At 38.8% G+C, this 26,923-nt stretch overlaps 2 protein-coding genes across 2 annotated transcripts; both read right to left on the reverse strand.

Annotated features, from left to right (window-relative positions):
- Positions 1 to 2,314: 2,314 nt before the first annotated feature.
- Positions 2,315 to 8,518, reverse strand: LOC148676335 (rheacalcin-2-like). Its single transcript, XM_088606578.1, has 6 exons — positions 8,400 to 8,518; positions 7,338 to 7,410; positions 6,680 to 6,795; positions 5,922 to 6,062; positions 3,917 to 4,028; positions 2,315 to 3,387 (listed from the first exon to the last, which is right to left on the reverse strand). The coding sequence occupies exons 2-6, from the start codon at positions 7,393 to 7,395 to the stop codon at positions 3,230 to 3,232; spliced, it is 585 nt and encodes a 194-aa protein (XP_088462704.1). The 5' UTR covers positions 7,396 to 7,410; positions 8,400 to 8,518; the 3' UTR covers positions 2,315 to 3,229.
- Positions 8,519 to 17,348: 8,830 nt separating this feature from the next.
- Positions 17,349 to 23,158, reverse strand: LOC148676336 (snaclec coagulation factor IX-binding protein subunit A-like). The gene is made up of 6 exons (XM_088606567.1): positions 23,003 to 23,158; positions 22,226 to 22,296; positions 21,674 to 21,789; positions 20,932 to 21,072; positions 19,478 to 19,589; positions 17,349 to 18,413 (listed from the first exon to the last, which is right to left on the reverse strand). Exons 2-6 carry the CDS (start codon positions 22,281 to 22,283, stop codon positions 18,256 to 18,258), a joined length of 585 nt encoding a protein of 194 aa, XP_088462693.1. The 5' UTR covers positions 22,284 to 22,296; positions 23,003 to 23,158; the 3' UTR covers positions 17,349 to 18,255.
- Between the last annotated feature and the right edge of the window lie 3,765 nt (positions 23,159 to 26,923).

Genomic DNA, 26,923 nt, shown 5'->3' on the forward strand with positions numbered 1-26,923 from the left:
GGAAACACCGGAGAAAAAGTCATGCAGGAGACGGGTATGGAGACAGGGGAAGTGAGTCCGGGGCGAACAATCCAAGACGAAGTCCAAACAGGGAATCCAAAACAGAAGTAAAGTCCATGGCCAGGCGATCCATCCAGAGGATTAAAAACCAGGAACTGGGTCAGGACCGGCGGGGGGGATCAGGAACAGAAAGCTAAAACCATAACGGAGCCAGACGCAGCAGGACCCGGGCTCTCATGAAACGGAATTCAATGAAGAGCCTCGAATGACTGCGTCTGGCTTTTAAGGGGGAACAGAAGAGGGGCTAGAATAAGGAACAGGTGCGGGTAATGGGGCAGAACAAGGAAGGGCTGGAGCACCCTTAAGAGGAGGAGTAGCGATTGTGACAAAGTGAGATCATCTGTAATGTGTACACCAAGAAACTTGGCGCTTCTAACTGTCTCCACAGGGGAGCCATTGATGTACAGTGGGGAGTGATCAGCGTGGGCCCTCCTGAAGTCAATGATTATCTCTTTTGTTTTGTTTACATTAAGAGATTGTTGTTTGTGCACCAGCCCACTAGTTGTAGCACCTCCTCTGTGTGGTGACTCATCATTGTTGCAAATGAGGCCCACCAAGTGTATGTCTTAATAGGCAATATTTATTATCTTCAGATTTATTTCCTCTGCCATACTATTCCAAGTGTTAATTGATGAGTATATCTTAATAAAGATTTTGGTTTCAGTATGATTCTGAGGATGGAACTGTCTATGAGGGAGAAAAAAATTCATTAATTTCAACTCACATAGCATGGGAGCTGTAGCCAACCACTTGTTACATTTGCAGTAGTCCCTCACTACATCATGTGGAAGCAAAGCAAGACCACCAGAATATACAGTAGCCTTTCTTTGTTTACAGGTAAAGTTATACAAACAACAATTAGAGAGAACCTAGAAAACAAAAATCTAGTAATTTTATGAGACAGCAATCGTGGATTTAGAAAGAGATTAACTTAAAATTCTTTGACTAAAACAGTTGACGACAATTAAGAAAATAAATCAGGATAAAGAAATTCCAGGATAATAGAAAATTAAAAACAGATGACCATAAAGATATAGTAAACAGACTTAAAAGCTGCTCTCAGGTTTCTACATAGAAGATCTCAATAACATACCCCTGTTTCAAAATGAGCTTCAGTAATAATGGGCAACTTATCTCACACTGAGGTTCTAGAGGGGGGGCAAGGATGGCCAATCAATCACCAGATCCTGGCAGTATTTTCCTAGTCATACTAACGGAAAAGAAAGGTGTTTTCATAGACCCCACTCTAGGATATTTCACCTCTCATGGTGGGGGGATGGGAGAGGTACTGACAGATTAGAGAATGTCATATGTAACACCAATTCATTAAAAGGGGGACAGAGTGAACCAGATAACAACAGTCCAAACAGTTTTATTAATATAATGCTTTAAAAACAGTATTAAAACCTATATTAGGAGAATATGTAAATTCTTTAGATATGGTTTGGGTAGCTTAACTCAAAAAGGATATTACAGCCTTAGAAAGAGTTGAAAGAAGAGCAAGAAGACTGATTCCTGCTCTAAGGGATTGTTGTACACAGACAGGTTAAGGAAGCTAAAACTCTTCAGTCTCCAACAGAGATCTGATTCAAGTAGAAACATTTATATGGAACTTAGTAAAAGTCAGAATCTCAAGCCACAAAAAGGACACAGAATCACAACTGGAAGCTAAAGGGGAATTCATTTTACAATGAAAAGAATGGGAACACTTCTTTACAAAAGTCTGAAACAGGCTTCAACATGGAGCTCCTTCAGGAAAAAACTGGAACGACAAGCAAGATGGACCTAATGATTACTACGTTTGGATCTTATCTTAAGTTGCTATGTTCTTAATGCAAGTATAGTCACTATTAGGTTTTAGAATTCATTAATGTATAATGTACATATTTAGAAATATCTGCATAAGGGAACCTTTAACACAATTGTATTGAAAAAAACCTGTGACATTCACACCCTTTAAAGAAAGAAACTGCAAAATCTCACAAACGTCTTTCTCAATACTGTAACAATCCAGTTGCTGATGGCCTGAGGAAGCCAGAGACAGAGGGGAAAAAAACAAAATAGAAATAAAAAGAATGCGCTGTGGGAAGCGGAGGAATTGGGGCACTCAGGTGAGAGAAAAAAAGGCGCCTTAGCTCCAAAGAATTTCATTTCTGACAATACCATAATCTCAGCCTCTGAACATCAACTTCTATCAACTATCAAAATACTGTGAAAAGAGACAGATTAGTAGAGAATGAGAGCCAAGAGTCTGTTTCAATGCTTTAACAATTTATTGTGTTATCAGTTCCATACAGTTTGAACAAGAGCTTGCAGGCTGTGTTGTCCCAGCAATTGAGCAACTGGCATCTGACAACTGTCACTGTCACTTGTAGATCACATCTAAAACAGCCAATCACAATTTAGTCCATCACAAGAAGTTCAGTGGGAATATCAGGATTCTACATCAGGCCATGAGCATTCTTGTCGTGTCCTGTAACTAAAGTGATAACCTGACACTGCAGTGTGACTGTGTGCTCTGCCACATGCATACAGTGTCTCTCACACAGATGTGTTTTAACAGAAGATGGGCTCTGTGTAAGGTGTTCTCACTGTAGGAAGAAGCAAGCGGCCGATTGACAGACAGGCGTCTTTTGGTTCTCACAATGCAGTGAGACCGGCAGCAAAATTGGCAGCAATTATTTCAATGTTTTTTTGCCTGAAGCAGTTAGCCGAGATATCACAACAATAATAATTATAACAGAGAAACAACCAAAGTTAAATTCATACTTTCTGCATCCTGTGAATTTAGTATTTCAGTATAATATTTTGTAAGAACTTATTTTCCTCCATACATATCTTTTAGAAAGCTGAGATTCTCTGCCTAATTACAGATGTATGCATCAGCACAACATCTGTCCCAAGACTTTCTCAAAATGAGCCACCAAGGATGACGAATACAGTTAGTCATGTAATTAATTCAGATTAATTCACATTAAGTCAATAAGGACTCACTGAGTGGAATAACAGACAGAAGTTCTGCTTAAAAACATTATCTTGGGAGAATGTGAAAAAACGTTCAGGCTGATGGTATGAGACTTATGAGGATAATGTCCTAAGTTCAAGGATGGTTAAGATGGTCTAAGAAAGTCCTCGGCCATTTTCTGTTAGTATTATTATTATTTTGCCATTACATTGCGCTGGCCTCTTCTTTGGTCTCCACTCCTGCGTTGATCTCCTGCTCCTCTCTCACTTCCTGTGTCTCCTCCGCTTCCTCTCCATACAGAGGGTACTGGCACACGTAGGGTCTCCGGGCACGGCAGCTAACTTGTGACCAGCGTGCACCGTCTGCAGCAGAAGGGGGAATTTGAACAATAGTTTTACCTTTGCCAATATACTGTATTGGTCGTCCATTCAACCACATTACTTTCAATTGATCTTTGAATCAGTAATCAAGAAAGCTGTTGCTTTCATGCACAAATGAAACATCAGTTGCCCAGTTGAACATGCAAAGGACTGATTTGATGAAAATTAAATGAAAAGTTAATCAGTCACAACACCGATAACCCATTCAATTGATCCATCAAATAATCTCTTAGTATATAATTTATTAACTCCCGACATATCGTATTAGTAAGAAATGTCTGACATATCAAATTGCAAGAAACAGGCACTACCTGTCTAGCTCTACAAAATTTCTCAGCTCACTGTCTGGATCTGGAAACTACGCCCAGAATAACAAAACACTTTATAACAGGAATACATTTTTAAGTTGCCTTTAACAACAGCTGTGGCAGAGATCCACATGCACAGAAGGTAACACTTATTTTCAGAAAGAAACTCAGGAACACAGACAAATGCATAGGCAGACACTCACATCTAGAGTTCATTTGTACACAGATCCTTCTCCTGCAGGACTCATCCAGTGCTTCACAGCCCCAGCTGCTGTAGTTCCAGGAGCTCCCATCCATCCAGTAGAAACGTCTGCTCTGGAATGATATAAACCCATAAAATGTTTAAATACATTATGTACCAACCAAACTCTGTCTTTGATATCTCTGACTTTTCTCACCAGAATGGCAGATTACAGGCACACTTTGATTCACAAAGCTGAGGATCCTTCACATGCTATGCTGCAATTCTTTACTTTTAGTTACTCTTGCGACATCATTGCACTGTGTTTGTGCTCCACTGTGTCAGGTAATTCTCTATTCTGTAAGGCCAGCCCTGATTACCCTATGACTGGTGACCTGTAGATATATATGACCTGAGTTTAGGGTCAAAAGGTCGAGAATACAAATGCAAAACCAAAACAAATGTGGATAAACTAAAAAAACTGAGCCCATAATAACCAATTACGGTTAGGTAGTAATGACCTTGGCCAATGAAAGTTCTACACCTAGAACAAAACCTCTAAGTTACTGTCGCAACTCTTTATATCCTTATTTTGCATCCCTAACATCTTCACAAAGGCTTCAGATGAAACTGCGGTAATAGTCTTAATGCTCTATTACAATTGTTCAAACAATAGATATGGAAGTTTCCATAACATTGGCCAAAGTACACATTATGGTATTTCTCAGGGTTAAATAGAGGAAAGGACATGTTTTCCTTATATGCTTCCAAATGAAGGAACACCCCTAGAGAAAAGAAAATGCACTTGGAGTCACCTTAATTTATTTAGATTTATTTTATATACAAAAACACTTTTTTCTGATGCTTCTCTTGTTCAAGCCAAGGATTCAGGATAGAGTTAACATCATGATGTAGGTTATTGCAAACACAGGTACTTGCTGATTGCCGATTCGCTGAAATGCTGATTGGGAGATCTGTCAATCCTCTTCCCTTTTCTTTTTATAAACCTCATGCCTCCATGTCTGTGCTTGACATTACCTTTGTCATCAACTTGTTTTTTCTGCACATTTGTGAAAAACACCAGAAACTTAACAGTTAATGAACTATATATGACGAAGAGCTCTTACTGACCTGTGTCAACCATTAAGGTCATTAAGCAGTGGTGTATCACTACTTCCCTTGGTCCAGTTAGAAGTTACAGTATATCCTTTAAAATGAAATTGCTCTTTTCTATTCCTCTTAAGCTTAATAGAATTGTTTCTAGGGATGTTTCCAGACCAAGGCCTGTAGTTTTTCACATTTTGTCACACCATAAAGAATACATCAAACCTTACTGAACAGACTACTTTTTCTTATCTTCTTCTGTGAATCATTTTGCTGAAAATATGCATAATATAAAAGAACACAGAGATGTTCCAGTCAAGTATATGTGAAAGAGCCAGACACCAAGTCTTGATATTTTCAAGTTTGTTCCAGAATTAAGTGTGAAATAGATCCCTAGTTCTACCCAATAACAGACATTAGGTATTTATATACTTTAAATCTCTTTTTTCAGTCCTCTTTCCTTATCCTTTTATAAGCCTCATGCCTCCACTTCTGTGTATACCACTGTCCTCCTGATCAATTTGTGTCATCTGCAAATTTGTGAAAAACATCAGAAGCTCAACAATTAATATATATGACGAAAAGCTCTTACTGATCAGTGCTAACCAATAGGGCCTGTGAGCAATTAGTATTTAAATCCTTTAAAATTAACATGTTCTTTCCTATTCCTCTTAAGCCAAATAGAAGTGTTTCTAGGAATGTTTTAAGGGTGCCAGAAAGAAGAGTTTTAAGGGATGAATGAATGTATTGAGAACAAGACCTTCTACCTTTAGGCCTGAAAAACATCTGTTAGAATTTCAGGGATTCTATTCTACAATAGTTCAATATGGGAATTTTTCTGGTAAATTTACTCCCCATGGCTTCATGCAGTTAATTTGAACTGATGTTGGGAGTTGTTTAAATGGAGAAAAATCAAACCTTACCCCTCGGATGCGCTGACCCCCAGTCCAAATACTGGGTCTGTGGCAGTTCCCTCTTGCCACTACAGCCTGAACTATGTGATTCTGACCACTTGAATGGATGGAGATCAAATGTCCTCTCCTGGCAGCATGGCGACATGCTCTCTGAAAGACAGATAAGGCACTAAACATCAGCACATTAAAACAAATACATGTAGCTGATCTCCTATGTATGTAAGAAATAAAAATTAGATCAAACATAGAAGAAATAAAAATTAGATCAAACATAGCTAAATTTTTTAGTTTTATAATGGTAGAAAAGGAACAAATGTGCTTCTGTATTAAAGATGGTTGAACATAGACCAGTTTTCATAGGCCATTCCTGCACAAACTGCCCAACCTTCTGGTGAAATAAAAATACCCAATAGAAAAAAACCGTATACATTTGCTTTGACTACAAGATTATTAAAATACATGCTTAAGTACAGATGCAGTTCAAAGATATATGAAATATCTTATTTTCTTGATTGGATGATACCTTACACATTGTTAACTGGGGGGGGTTGTTTTTCTATTATTTCTATTAGATGATAATGCATTTTTATGATGTTCCTGATTGACATACATATCTTTATTATTGTCAAAAATATAGTATAACCTACCTATCTATTGTTGCTTATCTGCTGGTGCATTGTGCCTCTACTCAATTACTACCTCTATCAGTCAGTGCATCTCTAGTTAATTCATGTGGAATGCACTGATGGTATGCACAGGGTCTTTACCTCAGCTGCGTAAAAGGTTCTGTGGACACCAAAATACTTGATACATTTGCTGCCCATTTGTTGCCAGCCCGAGGCACAGCGTCGAGGACAGTCCTCTTCGGTCGAGGTTGACAGCTCTGTGATAGAGAGTTTGAAAAGTGGCGTTAATAGACATATACTGACTAAAAACTAAATTAACAATGCACTGAGACAGAGAGTTTAAAAAGTGGTGTTAACAGACACATACTGACTTAACACTGCACTGAGAGAAATTAATACTGAAAAACTGGACACTACAGAATGTTAACACTGCACTGAGAGAGAAGTTAATACAGATACACTGCAGATACATGGCACTGAGTTAGAGGGGAATGAATACAGACACACTGACTAACTGTACACTACAGTACATTAACACTGCACTGAGAGAGGGGGGTTAATGCAAATACACTGGATGCAATAAAGCGTTAATACTGCACTGAGATAAGGAAATAGAACTCAGATCAGGATCCTATAAACTCTAAACATAGAGTAGTCTATAATTGCTGACATTCAGTATCTTACAATTGTGCAGCATCTAATGCATATTTCTCAGGTTTGTTAGACGTTTTATGGGTTTATAAAACCTAAATGAATCACAGTATCAAACACAGTAATGGACTGGGTCTGTCTGCCCTACCTTTGGTGGCACACATGCCTACAGCCCCCAGGGCGAGCAGAAGAAAAATTGTCTTCATTGTTGAGAATCAGTTCTGGAAGAGAAGAAGAGTGATCACACATCTGAAAGGGTACTATGACAATGACAACACCAGTCTGACATCAACTAAAGTCTGTATTAAATATACTTGCATTTTGGAAGGCCAAAGCACTGCGATTAATCACATTTTAAATGGAGTTTATAACAAAAGTTCAGCAGGAGTTCAATCGGACTCAGTTGTCAGTAATTAGCAATCGCTCCTGACCTCCATTCCACTCCCAAATCCTATAAATACCTACGAGATCCCTCTCTCTCTTGCATGTCTCTTGCATCCCACCTTCACCCCCTCTCTACCTCTGCAGCTACCCCTTGGTAGGGCCAGGAGGTCAGCCCTCAGCCAAGCTGGTTAAGTCACAAATTCGCTCCATGACGCTTTAATCTTGGGTGTTGTAATTTCTAGTGAATAACAGCAATTGTCATGGTTTGCTAGAGTATATCATGGATAATCATGGTAAGGAAAATACCATAGATGTCTCATTGTTAATCACAGTTGTGTGGCACTGTATTGTTCCTTTCATAAGAGATACCTTTTGTATCTCTTACTACAATTAATCAATTGATATAAAATCCTTTACAACAGAGTACAGTGAACTTAAGATCATTTGCACTATAGTACACTATAAAAAAGCTAAAAAATCATATGCATTATATTACATATTCTTAAGTATTTTGTCTATAGGATGTTATAAATACTTTTGCTGTTTGATTAGTCAGTTATAATAATGTGGTCTTTTAATGACATTTTTCTTTAAGTTTCAAACCTGATGTATCTCAGTTCACTCTAAAACACTATGAACCATCTGTACCTGGCCAACCAGAGCCACCCAAAGCAGTTCTAGAGATACAAAACCTCAGCTGAGCTGTAGCAGATCTAGAGTGGAAATGCTTTCCAGCCACTCCTGAGACAGGCCAGCAGTTCTGCGAAAGTACCAAAGGACACTCAGAGTACCTAGTAAAGAAAGAGTGAAAAGGATTGGCTCTCACCTGGTCAGCAGCGCCAACAGTGTATGTAGTCTCTCTGTCTGCTCAACCGGGCTCTTCTGTAAAATTCTCTCCAAACTCAAGCTCTTTATATAGTTTGGGAAGAAGGAACTGGGCTCAACAGTGCAGAGGAGTGTCAATCAGCTTGACTCTGAGATGTTTCACAACCCAGCTTCTCCTATTCAGTCAATGAAAAGTCAGATTTCGTTTACAGATACCAGCTATCAGATTGTGCTGCTTCTGTTTTTGGGAGGAGTAGGAATTCCAAGAGTTTTGAAAGAGTTTAATAAACCATTACCTCCTCATCTCCCCCCCATTTTTGTGTAATGTAAAATGTAACCAAGTTTACCCAATACATACATGAATGCACATTAAGTACTATAAGTGCGAGTTAGGTAAAATGTTGTCTGTTCAATGGTTCTGCACTACACTACCACTTTAACTTAATAATAATAACACAATAATAATAATAATTCCTTACACTTATATAACACTTTTCTGGACACTCCACTCAAAGCACTTTACAGATAATGGGGACTCTCCTCCACCACCACAAATATGCAGTGCCCACCTGGATGATAGTGTGCCAGTACAATCACCACACACTGGCCATCACATATCGGATGGGGATTATTAGGAGGCCATGATTGGTAAAGGCCAATGGGAAATTTGGCCAGGAAAACAATGTTGCTCTGACTTTAAGACAGTACATTGACATATGCAGTTTTCACTCACATTTTATTGCACTGTGGTCTTTGACTCCTGTGCACTTTGTGGTCTGTACACTTCATTTCTGTGCTTCCAGGCAGGGTACAATGTAGATTCTATGCTGCTCCTGACACCAGAGACTCCAAGGGATCTCATACATGAGTAGTGATATATCTGGTTCTCAGATGAGGGGTTTCTATGGGATGTTCATATATTTCTATTGTGTTCTCCAGTATTCCTCTGAATATGGCAGGAATGTATGATTGGTAGCAGCACAGTCCCAGAAAGGGCACAGTGACTTGAGTTGGTGGTGAGATTTTAATGAAGGGGAAGGTTACTGCTGGTGTAAGATCTCTATTGTATTTTGCATCTCTTGATGGAAGTCTGGTGGCAGGAGTTTCAACTGGACAGGAAACCAGGGAGGGAAAGTGACCCTGGTTATGGTGCATTACTGTGTGCAACTGTGGCTGGAGAGCTGTATTCCAAAACTATGTAAACCTGTGGTAGGACACTGGTCCCACATCCTACTTGTCCCATTCCCAGGTCATTCAAGCAAGATGTTGCAGCCAGCAGGACAATTCTTAATTTAGTGTTTTCACAGATCTATTTACCATGGGACTGGAAGGTCATCCTGACAATTTCTATATAATATGGGATTGTTGTGAAGTATTTGTCATGACAGCTGCATTAGCAGATATATATCCTGAACTGCCCTTTGGTTTTTGTGTTTTTAATGTTTGCCTGGTTTTGTTCTGTCTTTCAATATTATATTAAATTATTATGTCAATATTAGAGTAAGGTCACAAATTTGTCTTTTATTTTTTACATGTACAAGTGAATGTGGGCAGTTTGACAGCACTGGTTTCCATCTACTGTATCCATCTATTTTCTAACCATTTCTTCCAATTCGGGTTTGTGTAGGAGCCAGAGCCAATCTCTGTAAGAAACGGGCGCAAGGCAGGGTGGTACACCTTGGATGGGGCACCAGCCCATAACAGAGCAGACACACCAACACAAACACACACTCACAACCCAGAGTTAACCCACATGAACAAGGGGAGAACATACAAGCTACACCCATGTGTGGAATTGAACCTAGGGTAGCAAAGGTAGTTCAATAATAGAAGTGTGGAATAATAATGTAACACATAAGGCCTCCATTGGTTGTGAGAGCCAGCTTACCAGGGTGGGGATGTCACTGCCCTTCCCTGTGAATAACAAGGACCGCAGCCGCCGGGCTGACGGGAGATTTCCCTTTAGCTCAAGAGGCTGGGTCCCTGTTGAGTGATGCCGGAGGCCCGGGTTTGAGTCCCTGATGGTGGCAGAGGCGAGGGCACCCACGTGAACCCCGGAGCGTTACAATAATAATAGTAGTGTGGAATAATAATAATAGTAGTGTGGAATTGTGTCAAGGCAGTAATATTAGTTCAAGTTGGTAGCTGTTGGTAGCAGCACCATGCTGTGCTGAAACGTTGTGTATCTTTTCCTCTCTTTTCAGCATGGAATAAACCTTTACTTGTTTCAAGGCAACAATGCTAACAACTTATGTCACTTGTAGTGGACTAAAGAAAAAAAAAGAGACAGGGCAAACCGATGTTTCAAATCACTTTTCAAAGCTGGTGTCAGTAAACATGTTGCTGATAGTGAAGTTTGAAGAAAATATCACCTTATATTAAATAATGTCAAAGTATGCTCTCTTGCTAGAAAGATATTAGTGTAAAATCACTCAAAAACACCCAGACACAAATGGAAAATGATTATTGATGAATTTACAGGTGATTGTGGAATACCAACAGTCAACACACTTATACGTGTTTTACAATACATATTCCTGAGTGAGCATTTTCTTCAGTTGTTGCATAATAATTAAAGCGATACAAGAAGTGGTTTCATGCTATTGCTTTGTATATGACTCAGCACATTGTTTGCGAAAGTTAGAAAAAATGTCAAAGGTAAAATCTTGCATGAAGCGAGTACCTGCAGTATGGCACAAGTAAGCCGTGGCTTTGTTCATGTGGCCTTCAGCTTCTTTCATTTCCAAATGCTAGAATTGTTTTAAGTCAAATGTGGAGCTTTGTTTCATTACACCAGAAATAGCTGTACAATGAAGAGTGTGCTCAACTTGTTTCGGTTTGCAGATCCTACAAATAAAGGGATATTAAAGTTCCAGCATAAATAATATTTCCAGTTCACCTAGAGACAGTGGAGAGTACTGGTTGAAAATAATGATCTAATCTGAGTTTGTTTCCTTTGTCCAGATAGAAAAAGAAGTGAGCCACAGCAAGTAGCACAGCGAGGTCCCGATCTTCAGACAATGGACGTCAATTAACATCTTGAGATATGAAACATCCAATTGGGTGAGCTAGAGACATTATTTATATTTAGGTAGGCAGAAATAGGCAAGATGGCCTCTTTCTGAACATTTGCTAAAGCTCCATCATGTTTTCCAGTCATCCATCCATTTTCTAAGAGCTTCATCCAATACAGGTGACATGTCCTGTGTTTGTAATCCTGTCCATAGGTCAGAGTGAGCACCATTCCCTGTTGAGCCATGCAGCAGTCCAAATATACCATTTTCAACAGAATTTTAGCAAACTTTGTATTAAACATGCATGTGCTCCCTGGATCATGCAAATACTATCAATAAGATAGTACTATTCATGGTCCAACATAAAACAATTTCTTTACAATTTCCTTGTAAAGGAAAACTCTTGAGACAAAAAAAAGAAATTAATTATTCTATCATCAGACTCAAGCATATGCAGCTAGCAAAGCAACAAGTAAAGGTTTTAAACATGCTTAAAAGAGAGGAAAAGAAACACAATGTTTAGGCTGTGGAGCCTTCTTCGAGCCACACCTGAAGTAGTTCCACAACTGAAACAGTGCGTTTCTTCTCTTTTCAGCATGGAATATACATTTACTTATTCCTAGGCAACAATGCTAACAACTATGTCGCTGGTAGGGGGCTCTTTTCTGTTTTCAGCGTGAAATAAACCTTTACTTGTTCCTTTGCAGCCTACGCATGCTGATGCAGCTACCTACTTGAACTAACATGTAGCTAGTGTAAAAGAAAGCTTGGGAATGAAATGCCACTAATTCATCACCTTAAATAACTTTTTCGCCTAAAACATTAAATACTTTGAACTTTTCATTTTAATAATTGAAGCACAATAACATCGAAGAGCCCTTTGATTCTTACATTTTATATACTGTATTTTTTTACAACCATCTGTGACTAGGAAGTATCTCTTAGAGTTTAGATGAAGTACCAGACAGAGTAAACACTTCGAGCTTCAAAGCAGAGCGGATGTTTGCTGAGAGGTGGGTTGTCCCCTGATCAAACGTTGTAAAACTTTCCTAGGTATACCCTAGGTATATAAGTTGTGGGTTAATGATTGTCAGTGAGCAGTACAGAAGCACACCATATAAGGTCACATGAAGACAGAGGAGAGACAACAAGAAGAGGATGAGAGAAGAAAGGTCAAACCACAACAGAGGCGTTGGAGATGAGAGACAAGAGAGGAGTCTGGAGGAATTGGAACTTGAAGCTTGTACCAGGCTAGAGCCCCTACTTTATGATCATCCAAAAAAAACCTGAATGGAACTAAGTATTTGAATCCTGTTAGGGGGAGCATGCTATTCTGTGTTTTTAGGGAACTTGGGTTTCCTGGGTAAAAGATACCTTGGTTAGAGATGCCTTTCCTACTCAGGGGTGTGTTTTTAGAATAGGGAAATAGGCTTGCATTTATATTATGGCAACCTGGTTTGCAGAGAGAGAGATTTAACTGCAGATTGTATTGCATTTATTAAGAAGGCAGCTTATCTCTTATTTGGCCTCTGTAGGCATGATTTATTTATCAGTTTAATACTTAATAGACGTCTGGGGGGGTTTCTGGGTGATTAGAATGTTAGGTCTCTGAAATGCCTTGTCTTGTACTGTACACTAGAGTAACGTGTGTTGTTTGTTGTTGTGTGTAGTGTAGTTTATGTCTTGTAATTGTTAATAAACATTTGCTTAATCAAGTGTGCCCGGATTATTACTCCTTTTACCAAAGCTGTGCCAGTGAATAAAGAATTCACTTGCCTCTAATTATACCAACTGCTCAGGTATATTATGGAGAAATCACTTACAGGTTGGGGGTTATGAAAATTAATTTTACTCATTGGCTAAACTGCTCAGTCAGTTCCTGATTTTCACCATTTTTGTAACCCCACATTTATAACAATATGGAACAGGTGTTTTTATCTAACACACAAACTAATAACAATGTAATAGGAAAACATTGTACACTTGTAATCCAAATTACATTAAACCAAAATTAAATATAATATGTTATATTGTTTATATTACATTGTATATCTAGCTCAGGTGGGTAGCTGCGTCAGCATGCATAGGCTGCAGAGGATCATGTAATAGGTTTGTTCCATGCTGAAACGGCCGAAATGTTGTGTTTTCTTTCTTCTCTTTTCTGCATTGTATATATAGAATGTATATATATATATTAATGTATATATATTATATAGCATTTGATGTTCTCATTAGCAAGGCACTATGGAAAAAGTCTCTTATGCCTTATCCACCCCTGCAATCATCACACGTTCATGAGTATGACTATGCTCTATATTAAGGACTATTGTGTCACAGGTATAGCTAGATAGTATACTGTCCCCAAACTGCAGTACTCTTGTAGTCGACTACACCACTGAACATTTTTAAGTGAGCAAAGACCTTTTTCCCCCCAAAAAACAGCTTCTTAATATCTTTCAGAAGCACGATTGCAATCACATACCAGTTGTTACACCCAGCCTGGGAGAGGCTCGTGTCCTGGTTGCCATTAGCAACCAGAGCATTTGTACGGGGTCCAGCTCCAAACCCATGTGAATGAAAATAGGGGGTGTTTCCTGAAAGCCACTTATTTTTCAACCATACAGCCAATAATTCAATTACCTGATCCTAAAGAAGACTATTTAAGGCTTTCTCTCTGCTTGTTTCACTGCTCAGACATTGACAACGCTATAGGTTTTGCTGCACTGTGCAGTGTGCTGAGCCCACACCTTTTTTCCTGGAGCCCTGAATGTGCAGTGTTATATTCCCTTTCTGCCCATTCCCTTTTTCCTTTATGCCTACCCTCATTAATCTTTCAATTAACCTGCATCCACTTCTCTCTGACCCCTCGTTTAAGCCTCGGTTCATCTGAAGATCCTCAAGGTTGCTCCAAGACCTTGCGTATGGAGCTTGGCTTGCAATTTGCCACCACCCTGAACTTCAGGGACCCTAACATAACTCCTTACATCCATCCATCCATTTTCTAGCTACAGTACTTCATCCAACTCAGGGTCACAGGGTTGCCGGAGCCTGTTGCTGCAAACAAAAGGTGCAAAGAATTTAACCCTGGCCCTGAGCATTGGTAAGCAGCAACACTAATCACTGCATCACCATGCCGCCTACTAAATGACATTAGTGCTTTTTATTCTCTAGCAATTACAACATTTATCACTGTCCACCTGACACACCGAACACATAACATAATATATCCAAAAGGAGCACACCCTCACAGGACCACTTGAACCTTCAAGGATCTTGGTCACCCAAATCCAAATTTTCCAAACAAGAAATATTGCTCTTCTCTTGGAATAATTATTTCATTGCTTACACTTATATGGAATTTTCTGGACACTCCACTCAAAGGGCTTTATAGGTAAAGGGGACCCCCCTCCACCACCACGAGTGTGCAGCCCCACCTGGATGATGCGACGGCAGCCACAGTCAACACAATATACTCCCCACACACCAGCTATCAGTGGGGAGGAGAACAGAGTGATGAAGCCAATTTATAAATGGGGATTAGTAGGAGGCCATGATTGGTAAGGGCCAATGGGAGATTTGGTAACACACCAACTGTTTTCGAGAAACGCCCTCATTTTTAATGACCATAGAGAGTCAGGACCTCAGGTTTACGTCTCACCTGAAGGGCAGCACCTATTTTACAGTATAGAGTCCCCGCCACTATACTGGGGTATTAGGACCCACACAGACAACAGGGTGAGCGCCCCCTACTGGCCCCACTAACACCTCTACCAGCAGCAATCTTTTTCGCAGGAGGTCTCGCATCCAGGTACTGACCAGGCTCACACCTGCTGAGCTTCAAGGGGTCACCAGTTGTGAGCTGCAGGGTGATATGGCTGCTGGCGAATGGCATGGCATGTTGCTGAATAGCTCTTTCTGGTACCCTGGCATGTGTCTTTCTAACACAGAGGCATACGCTTCAGTCCTGGCTAACCTGAACAATCCATCTGGATCCCCCTACCCTGTTTTCTCTGAGTCCAATACTGAATGTAGGGGGGAAGAAGACAATTTTTGAGCTTTGCTGCCTTGTGTAGAGTCACTTATGGTATCCGAGTCCTCTCCAGTGTCCAGTGGCACAATCTGGATCTCCAAAATCTCTTTTCTTCAAATCCTGCTCTACCTGTCCTTGTGACTGAGCATTTATTCAAACTGTTGGACAAAGTTACATTTTTCAAAGTAATTACAGTTACAAATTACTTATGTGGAGATTATTTTTGAATTTGACAGAAGTTAGAGAAATTTTTAAAAAGTCATTGCTTACAATGCTCTTTGTAATGTGTTTGTAATGTGTAGTAAAAATGTGTTACTACTTTTAACAAACAGCTAAGAATTGAAATTGTTTTTAATTTAATTTATTTAATTATTTTTTAAAGTAGCTCGAAAATCTCGTTAATATCTGGAAATACATAGAGAACATTGATCGCTCTCCCTGAGTACTGACTACAGAAACTCAGATTATCGCCCCATTCATCTGTTGAGTAAGAATGGCATCTTTATATTTTATTGTTTTTATTCAAAGCATTTTATATTTCATTGAATTTAAACAGTCATCAAAGAGCAGTACAGAATTGCATTTCATCTGGGATTGGAACTTGCAACTTTCTCTAAACTCAAAACCTTCTTCTTTGAAGAGTCTTACTTAACTGGTTATGTTCTTTACCCCTCTGCTCCTACTATACTTAGTACCACCATCCACGGTCTCCTATGTGTATTGTAATTGTGTTTTATCTTGTGTTTATTTATTGTTGTCATTTTGAAAAGCGCTTTGAGAAGCCACCTTTAAAGGCGCTATATAAAATAAAGTTTATTATTATTATTATAGTTACAATTCTGGAAACCACACTTATATTAGCACACGTAGTTGCAGTGACAACTGTCATAGTAATAATAAGAGATACAGCACCAGTAGTGGCATTAGTACTAGTAATAACAGTAAATGTCTGTATAATGCTTTTAAGAAATATGTGCACCTAAACTCACACTAGTCTATTAGTCTATTATCCCCTCGCTTAAAATTCTCCCTGTGTCTGCACCTAGTTACCCATCACTATGGATAAGGATAGAGCTAAGTATTTCAAGTAGGTAGCTGCGTCAGCATGCGTAGGCTGCAAAGGAACAAGTAATGGTTTATTCCATGCTGAAAAGAGAAGAAAAGAAACACAACGTTTCGGCTGTGGAGCCTTCTTCACATTAATTAAATTTATGGCTCCTCTATGACCCTCCTAAATACTCCTAACCAGAATGAAATCAATGTGAGCACAATTAGGATTTCCATGTGGCATATTTGTCACAAATATGAATCCAATCCCAAGCTCTATGGTAGAACTACAAGACTCTCTATAATCCTAAAATTTATATTGGGAATTTAAATTTGTCACAATTATTACAAGGTATGAATAATTGTCTGTATGAGTCATTACAGACAATAAGGCTAATAAACCTGAGCGTCTGAGCACAGGCTGTGCTGTCCTTGAACTTTCAAAACATAACTTTTTTTTCCTTCTGTAATAAAGTAAGTAACTCCGGTAAGTAATCTAATGAAATTCCTGCTGGAGAACTTTATCAAGGAAACACTTACTGGGCACTGCAAGTAAGTACATTATCTAACATTGCCTGGACATTTGTAAGGTATTCCTTTATTTAAAAACTGAATAGAGATTCATTTATAGTGAGAAAACAAAAAATTCCGCTAATATGTGTTTAACTGACAGCTTTCAGTAGTTGCACCCTCCAAAACTCTGCTCAAGTGATGTTGCTTTATTTAAAATTTCATTTTGAATTTGCAATTGTCTTGTTCTGAGGTAATCACTACCTCACCAGTGATTTCAGTGTGAACATATATTTGTTAGAATAATAGAAAATAGACAGATCAGTAGAAAATGAGAGCCAAAAGTCTGTTTCAATGCTTTATAGATTTGATTTATTGCATTATCAGTTGCATACAGTTAAGAAAGAGCCTGCAAGCTGTAAAAGCTATTGTGGATCCAGCAGTTGAGCAACTGGGGTCTGAAAGCTGTCCCTGTCACATGCAGATCAAATCTAAGACAGCCAATCACAGTTCAGTCCCCCACTAGAACTCCAGTGGGAATATCAGGATATCAGGAGCATCCTTGTCATGTCCTGTAACTAGAGTGATAACCTGACACTGCAGGGTGACTGTGTGCTCTGCCACATGCATACAGTGTCTCTCACACAGATGTGTTTTAACAGAAGATGGGCTCTGTGTAAGGTGTTCTCACTGGAGGAAGAAGCAAGCGGCCGATTGACAGACAGGCGTCCTTTGGTTCTCACAATGCAGTGAGACTGGCAGCAAAATTGGCAGCAATTATTTCAATTTTTTAATATATTTTTGCCTGGAGCAGTTAGCTGAGATATCACAACAATAATAATAACAGAAAAACAACCAAGGTGGAACTCATACTTTCTGCATCCTGTGATTTTAGTACTTCAGTAGAGGATTTTGTAAGAACTTTCTTTATTCCATAGATATCTTTTAGAAAGCTGAGATTCTCTGTCTAATTACAGAAGTTTTCTGAAATGGATTGTATTCCAAGTCTGTCCCAAAATGAGCCACCAAGGATGTTGACTCCAGTTAGTCATGTTATTTATTCACATTAAGTCAATGAGGACTTAGAGTGGAATAACAGCCAGGAGTTCTGCTTAATAAACAAATTATCTTGGGAGAATGTGAAAAAACGTTCAGACTGATGGTATGAGACTTATGAGGATAATGTCCTAAGGATGGTTAAGATGGTTTAAGAAAGTCCTCGGCCATTTTCTGTTAGTATTATTATTATTTTGCCATTACATTGCGCTGGCCTCTTCTTTGGTCTCCACTCCTGCGTTGATCTCCTGCTCCTCTCTCACTTCCTGTGTCTCCTCCGCTTCCTCTCCATACAGAGGGTACTGGCACATGTAGGGTCTCCGGGCACGGCAGCTAACTTGTGACCAGCGTGCACCGTCTGCAGCAGAAGGGGGAATTTGAACAAGAGTTTCACCTTTGCCAATATACTGTATTGGTCGTCCAGTCAACCACATTACTTTCAACTGATCTTTGAATCAATAATCAATAAAGCTGCTGCATTCATGCACAAATGAAACAACAGTTGCCCAGTTAAACATGCAAAGGACTGATTCAATGAAAAATTGATATGTTAGTCACATGAATCAGTCACAACACTGATAGCCCATTCAATTGATCAATCAGATCATCTCTCAGTATGTAATACCAGCAGCTGTACCCTGCAGCTCACCACTGGCAACCTACTGAAGCTAAGCAGGTGTGAGCCTTGTCAGTACCTGGATGGGATACCGCATGATTGGTGCTGAAGAGGTATTAGTGGGACCAGTAGGGGGTGCTCACCCTGTGAATCTATTTGAGTCCTAATGCCTCAATATAGTGAGGGGGAGACAATGCTATAAAAAAGGCTCTGTCCTTCATATGAGATGTAAAACTGAGATCCTGACTCTCTGTGGTCATTAAAAATCCCTGGCATCCTGGTCAAATTTCCCTTTGGCCTTTACCAATCATGGCCTCCTAATACATCTATGAATTGGCTTCATCACTCTGTTTTCCTCCTCACTGATAGCTGGTGTGGGGTGAGCGTTCTGGTGCACTATGGCTGCTGTCACATCATCAAGGTGGGGCTACACATTGGCGGTGGTAGAGGGGAGTCCCTATTAGGTGTAAAGTGCTTTGAGTGGTGTGTCCAGAAAAGTGCTTTATAAGAGTAAGCAATTATTACTGATTATCATTATAGTCATTCACTCCTAACATATCCTCTTACTACCAAATGTCTGACATAAAATTGCAAATAACAGGCACTAAAAGTCTAACTCTACAAAATTTCTCTGCTCTGTCTGGATCTGGAAACTAGACCCAGAATAACAAAACACTTTATGACAGGAATACATTTTTAAGTTGCCTTTAACAACAGCTGTGGCAGAAATCCACACACGCAGAAGGAAACACTTATTTGCAGAAGGAAGGTCAGGAACACAGACAAACACATAGGCAGACACTTACATCTAGAGTTCATTTGTACACAGATCCTTCTCCTGCAGGACTCATCCAGTGCTGCACAGCCCCAGCTGCTGTAGTTCCAGGAGCTCCCATCCATCCAATAAAAACGTCTACTCTGGAATTATATAAACCCATAAAATGGTTTAAATACATAATATACCAACCAAACTCTGTTTTGATCTCTCTGACTTTTCTCACCAGAATGGCAGATTACAGGCACTCTTTGATTCACAAAGCTGAGGATCCTAAATGGGCTGCAACCCTTCACTTTATTAGAGTTACTTTTGGGACATCATTGCACTGTGTTTGTGCTCCACTGTGTCAGGTAATTCTCTACATATGTAAGGCCAGCCCTGATTACCCTATGACTGGTAACCTGTAGACATGACCTGTGTTTAGAGGTCGACACTCTATTCTTTTACTTTTGAGCAGAAAGACCAAGCCAACACAAAAGCTGGATGAACTAAAAACATACACATCCTGTAATAGCTGATTATGGTTGGACTGTAATGATTTGGTCTATGGAAGATCTACACCTAAAACCAGACCTCTTACTCACTATCAAAACTTTATTATATTCTCATGTAGAATGCCTGTCTTCATAGAAGCTTCATGTTATACGGAAGTAATATTCTTGATGTTTTAAGACAATTGCTGAAAGCATACATTATGGTATGTCTCAGGGTAAATAGAGGAAAGGACTGGTTTTCCTTAGATTCTTCCAAATGAAACCCATAGAGAAAGGAAAATACACTTGGAGTCACCCTAATAAATTTAGATGTACATTGTAGCCCCAAAAAACTTTTTCAGTTGATTTTGTTTTTCAGACCAGTTGAAATAATTGCTAGGATTAGAAATAGAGTAAAGATCTTGCTGTGAGTTATAGCAAAGGCAAAAACGTTTCACGCTGTTTGGAAGAGTGGTCATAATTAAGAATCCTAGTCTAATACACTATATAGCTTCACTGAAGGTATTATAAAGGACATATCAAACCCTAAATCTCCTTTGTCAATTCTCTTTCCTTTTCTTTTTATAAACCTCATGCCTCCACATCTGTCATCAACTTGTTTTTTATGCACGTTTGTGAAAAACACCAGAAACTTAACAGTTAGTAAATGTCGAAGAACTCTTACTGACCTGTGTCAACATTAGGGCTAGTAAGCAGTGGTGTATCACTACCTCCCTTGGTCCAGTTAGAAGTTATATCCTTTAAAATGAAATTGCTCTTTCCTACTCCTCTTAAGCCAAATAGAAGTGTTTCTAGGAATGTTTTCAGACCAAGCCCTGTAGTTCATCACATTTTGTCACACCTCCTAAAAAACGTCTGCTGGAACATCAGGGATTCTACCCTCCAACAGTTCTGCTTGGGAAATTGTGGATTTACTCTACCTATACTATTTTGCCCTGGCTTTGTACAGCTGATTTGAAATGGTATTAATGGAGAAGTAAGTCCTTACCCCTCGGATGCGCTGACCCCCAGTCCATATACTGGGTCTGTGGCAGTTCCCTCTTGCCACTACAGCCTGAACTACATGATTCTGACCACTTGAATGGATGGAGATCAAATGTCCTTTCCTGGCAGCATGGCGACATGCTCTCTGAAAGACAGATAATGCACTAAACATCAGCACATTAAAACAAATACATGTAGCTGATCTCCTATGTATGTAAGAAATAAAAATGAGATCATTTATAGCTAAATTTTTTAGTTTTATAATGGTAGAAAAGGAACAAATGTGCTTCTGTATTAAAGATGGTTGAACATAGACCAGTTTTCATAGGTCATTCCTGCACAAACTGCCCAACCTTCTGGTGAAATAAAAATACCCAATAGAAAAAAGCCATATACATTTCCTTTGACTACAAGATTATTAAAATACATGCTTAAGTACAGATGCAGTTCAAAGATATATGAAATATCTTATTTTCTTGATTGGATGATACCTTACACATTGTTAACTGGGGGGGGGGGGGGGGGTTGTTTTTCTATTATAATCCAGATGATTATGCATTTTTATGATGTTCCTGATTGACATACATATCTTTATTATTGTCAAAAGTATAGTATAACTTACCTATCTATTGTTGCTTATCTGCTGGTGCATTGTGCCTCTACTCAATCAATTACTACCTCTATCAGTCAGTGCATCTCTAGTTAATTCATGTGGAATGCACTAATGGTATGCACAGGGTCTTTACCTCAGCTGCGTAAAAGGTTCTGTGGACACCAAAATACTTGATACATTTGCTGCCCATTTGTTGCCAGCCCCCGGCACAGCGTCGAGGACAGTCCTCTTCGGTAGAGGTTGACAGCTCTGTGATAGAGAGTTTGAAAAGTGGCGTTAATAGACATATACTGACTAAAAACTAAATTAACAATGCACTGAGACAGAGAGGTTAATACAGACACATTTACTGACTGGACACTACAGGATATCAGCACCACACTGAGTTAGAGAGGAATTAATAGAGACACACTGACTAACTTCACACTACAGTACATTAACACTGCACTGAGAGAGAGGGGTTAATGCAGATACACTGGATGCAATAAAGCATTAACACTGCACTGAGAGAGAAGGAAAGAGAGCTCAGATCAGGATCCTAACCTATAAAAAAATGAGACTATGATGGCTGACATTCAGTATCTTACAATTGTGCAGCACCTAATGTATATTTCCCAGGTTAGACATTTTATGGGTTTATGAATCGCAGTATCAAACAGTAATGGACTGGGTCTGTCTGCCCTACCTTTGGTGGCACACATGCCTACAGCCCCCAGGGCGAGCAGCAGAAAAATTGTCTTCATTTCTGAATCAGTTCTGGAACAGAAGAAGAGTGATCACACATCTGAAAGGTACTATGACAATGACAAAACACCAAGTCTGACATCAACTAAAGTTTATATTACATATACTTGCGTTTGGGAAGGCAAATGCACTGCTATTAATCAAATTTTAAGAACAGCAATTTTCATGTATACCATGGATTATCATGGTAAGGAAAATACCATAGATGTCTCATTGTTAATCACAGTTGTGCGGCACCACATTGTTCCTTTCATAAGAGATATCTTTTGTATCTCTTACTACAATTAATCAATGGATATAAAATCCTTTACAACAGAGTACAGTGAACTTAAGATCATCATTTGCACTATAGTACATTATAAAAAAGCTAAATAATCATTTATATTACTTTTTCTTTAGTATTTTGTCTATAGGATGTTATAAATACTCTTGCTGTTTGATTAGTCAGTTATAATAATGTGGTCTTTTAATGACATTTTTCTTTAAGTTTCAAACCTGATGTATCTCAGTTCACTCTAAAACACTATGAACCATTTGTACCTGGCCACCCAGAGCCAGCTAAAGCAATTCTAGAGATACAAAACCTCAGCTGAGCTGTAGCAGATCTAGAGTGGAAATGCTTTCCAGCCACTCCTGAGACAGGCCAGCAGTTCTGTGAAAGTACCAAAGGACACTCAGAATACCTAGTAAAGAAAGAGTGAAAAGGATTGGCTCTCACCTGGTCAGCAGAGCCAACAGTGTATGTAGTCTCTCTGTCTCTCTGCTCACCTGGGCTCTTCTGTAAAATTTCCTCCAGATTCAAGCTCTTTATATAGTGTGGAAAGAGGGAACTGAACTCAACAGTACAGAGGAGTGCCAAGCAGTTTGGCTCTGTGAGATGTTTCACAACCCAGCTTCTCTTATTTTATTAATATAAAGTCAGATTTTATTTATTGATACCAGCTATCAGATTGTGGTGCTTCTGTTTTTGGGGAGCATGGGCATCTTAAGAGTTTTGAAAGGGTTTCATGAGCAATTATCCCCTCAAGTCCCTCAATCTGCTGCACATCTGTAAATTTAATCCTTGAAAGAAAATGTAACCAAGTTCATCCTGACTTAAATGCACTCTGCACTTACAGTACTTTAATGAATATTAATTCAGTGAAGCTCACCTCCAAATTGATCAGCTTCAAATGCTTACAGAGAAAAGTGAGAGAAACTATGTACTGTAGCTGAATCTGCAATTCACATAACAATTTGCATTAACAAACCCATTCTTCACATTTTGAGTGTTTGTACATTCAGAATACTTCACACTCTGCTGTTTGTACTTTTGCTGAAGCTTAATGTCATGTTTGCTGTAAACAGTACAGTACCTTTTCTATGCTTTACTACACTGACCTTTGAGTAAACTGTAGCCTACCACAAAACACATTTCTTAGAAACAAATAATGTGAAACATCATTGTATACTCAGGGTCCAGGAAAGTCAAACAAAGTAAAGGCATGTTTCTAAAAGCACATTTTTGTCTCAAAATCCCATGGCATGTTCAGTAAATAAGTAAACCTGTATGTGTGTAAGTACTATAAGTGTGAGTGTTAGGTAACAGATGTTGTCTGCTTAGTGGGTCTGCACTACCACTAACACTAACTTAATAGCAGCATTTTAAATTAAGCATCTACATTTTTCAAGCTATAAAATTACTTGCTATCACTCTTCTACAGGAAGAGATGTTAAGGCATTAAAAGGTCCAATCTGCTTTATTAAAAATTAGGTAAAAGTATTTAAGAGAAAACTGGGTAAAAAAGCTTGCATATTATCAAAAAAGAATATTTAGATAATAATTTGTGAGTTCTTAGGTGAAACAGAATGGTATACTGTTTCTATGCCACAACCATAAATAGGTGCATCAACTATTTGCAGTGTCATATGCTGTTTAGTATTTTGACAGTCTGTTGTACTGGTTTTTTGACAATAGAGACTCTGAGGGATCTCATACATCGGTACTGTTATATCTGCTTCTCAGATGAGGTGTTTCTTTGTAATGGTCAGCAGCATGGTCCCAGAAGGGACACAGTGACTTGAGCTGGTGGCGAGGCACATTTCTGAGATGCTGATGTAGAGGCAAGTCATGGCTGGTGTAAGAAGTCTATTGCATTTTGTATCTACTTGTGGAAGTCTGATGGGTTTCAACTGGGTAGGGAACCTATCCTTTAAGGATGGGGATCCTATTTGCCTCTCGTGCATTACTGTGGCTGTGTTCTACCAGATAACAGACCAGAAAGTCATCCTGCCCATAATAACCCATTAGAGAATTTACTCTGGGTCACAGCACACCATAAGGCTGCAGAGGAACACAGTGTTTGTAATGGGTTTAAAGGGGTTAGATAAGAAAAGAGACCTCTAATTACGAGATTCCATTAGCTTTTTTTTATCTTTCTTCCAAACTCCCCTTAAAACAGAAATATAGGGGTGCAGAAATCCAGTAATTATGTTAAAGAATAATTTCATACTCTTTTTAGCAAAGATAAACTTTGGAAATTGAAAACGTAAATAAATTAAAGGAAATAGTGATTCCTGCTGGTGATTAAAGATTGTCATGTCTGAAAGGATTGATCTCTTAGCAGTATGCTTGTTTTTCCCTTTAAATTTGTCACTATTTGTCACACAAAGGCTAAACAAGTACATCAATGTACCAGCACTCCTGGTGCAATAAAGCAAAGGGTGTTGAAAATCCTAACTAGTTACTTCTGAAACACCAGTATCTTGAAGGAGTAGGCTTTATCTCCTCTATGTATAGTAGTCACCAGCGCCGAAGTCCTGGACAATTGTTAGTATGACAGTATTTAAATTTGAATAAAATATCCAGATATGCAATTTCTAAAGCATTCTACTGTAATATAACCATTTTAAAATGTTGCTGCTTAGCATCTTAGCACAGAAATAATCAGCAGTGTTTTCCAATGGGTGAATTATCTAGGTTTTCTGATGACAGTCTTCACTTTAAAATTAGTTCCCATTAATATCACTGATTAATTCTAGTAAATAACACATAAGAAATTGTTGAGCCAGGTATGATCACATACCTCATTGTTTTTAAGAATTTGCTCAGAAGCAATAAAAAAACCTCCTTGCAGGTCTTGTGGTTTGATTCACCTAGAAAACAAGAAGAGAAACTAATTTTGTTTGAAACATTTTCATGTGCCATTGTACGCTAATAATGTGTGTTAAAAACTTGTTAAAAAATGTGTCAGCCCCAAGACAAGTTAAATTACCTTTCTGGGTCTGCCATCATATTTACATATTGGTTGTAGATAATCAGAAATGCTTATAGAAGAACATCATCTACTGTAGCAGCTCATATACGGATATTATAATGAAATGCTCCAAGCATCTCTGTAAAGCTACTCTGAAGTTCTTCTTGAAAGTATCAGTGAGGTATTATTGGATTTTTGGTATAGTAAAGTTAATTGTCAGAATAGCTGAATTAGCAGAAATCCGTTCTGAAATGCCCTTTGGTTTTTGTGCTTTAAACATTTGCTTGGTTTCGTTTTGAATCAGATTTCCCCTTTCAATATTATATTCAATTATTAATGTCATTATTAGAGTAGGGTCACAAATTTGTATTTTATTTTTTGTGCATGTACTAGTGAATGTGGACAGTTTGGCAGCACTGGTATCCATCTATTTTCTAGACACTTCTTCCAATTCAGGTTTGTGGAGGAGCCAGAGCCAATCTCTGTAAGTAACAGGCGCAAGGCAGTGTACACCTTGGATGGGGCGCCAGCCCATAACAGACCAGAAACAAACACACAAATCCAAATGCCAATTTTCTCAGAAGGTCAAATTAACTTATCAGTACGAGCACCCAGAGTTAACCCACATGAACACAGGGGAGACATACAAGATACACTCATGTGTAGAAGTGAACCCAGTAATGAGCCCCAGAGTGCCAAGACAGCAGTGATCACCACTGTATCACTGCAGCATTGGTATATTTCATAGAAATTTAGGGAAGGTAGAGGGATAAAGGAAAAACGGTTTCTTCTGCAAATCCATGTTTCAAATTACTTTTCAAAGCTGGTGTCCGTATACACATTGCTGATAGTGAAGTTTGAAGAAAATATCACCTTACAATAAACATGTCAAAGTATGTTCTCTTGGTAGAAAAATATTAGTGTAAAATCGTTTGAAAAACCCAGACACAAATGGAAAATGATTTTTGATTAATTTGCAGGTGATAGTGGAAAACCAACAGTCAATAGACTTATACATGTTTTACAATACATATTCCTGAGTGAGCATTTATTCAGTTCTTGCTTAATAATTACAGCAATACAAGAAGTGGTTTCATGCTATTGCTTTGTATATGACTCAGCACACTGTTTGCAAAAGTTGGAAAAAAATTCACAGGTAAAATCTTGCATGAAGTGAATACCTGCAGTATGCCACAAGTAAGCCAAGGCTTCATTCATGCGGCCTTCAGATTTTTTCTTTCCAAATGCTAGAATTGTTTAAGTCGTGGTGTTTGGTTTTAATACAATAGAAATAACTGTACAATGAAGAGTGTGCTCAACTTGGAAAATGAAAATGTATTTGGACCCCATTCTGGTGGTAATCCTGGAAGTATAATTACTGTGAGAGTCTTTGAGCTCCCGTA

This window comes from Lepisosteus platostomus, chromosome 2 (genome assembly GCF_059453375.1).
Source record: "Lepisosteus platostomus isolate fLepPlt1 chromosome 2, fLepPlt1.hap1, whole genome shotgun sequence".
Lineage (NCBI taxonomy): Eukaryota > Metazoa > Chordata > Actinopteri > Semionotiformes > Lepisosteidae > Lepisosteus > Lepisosteus platostomus.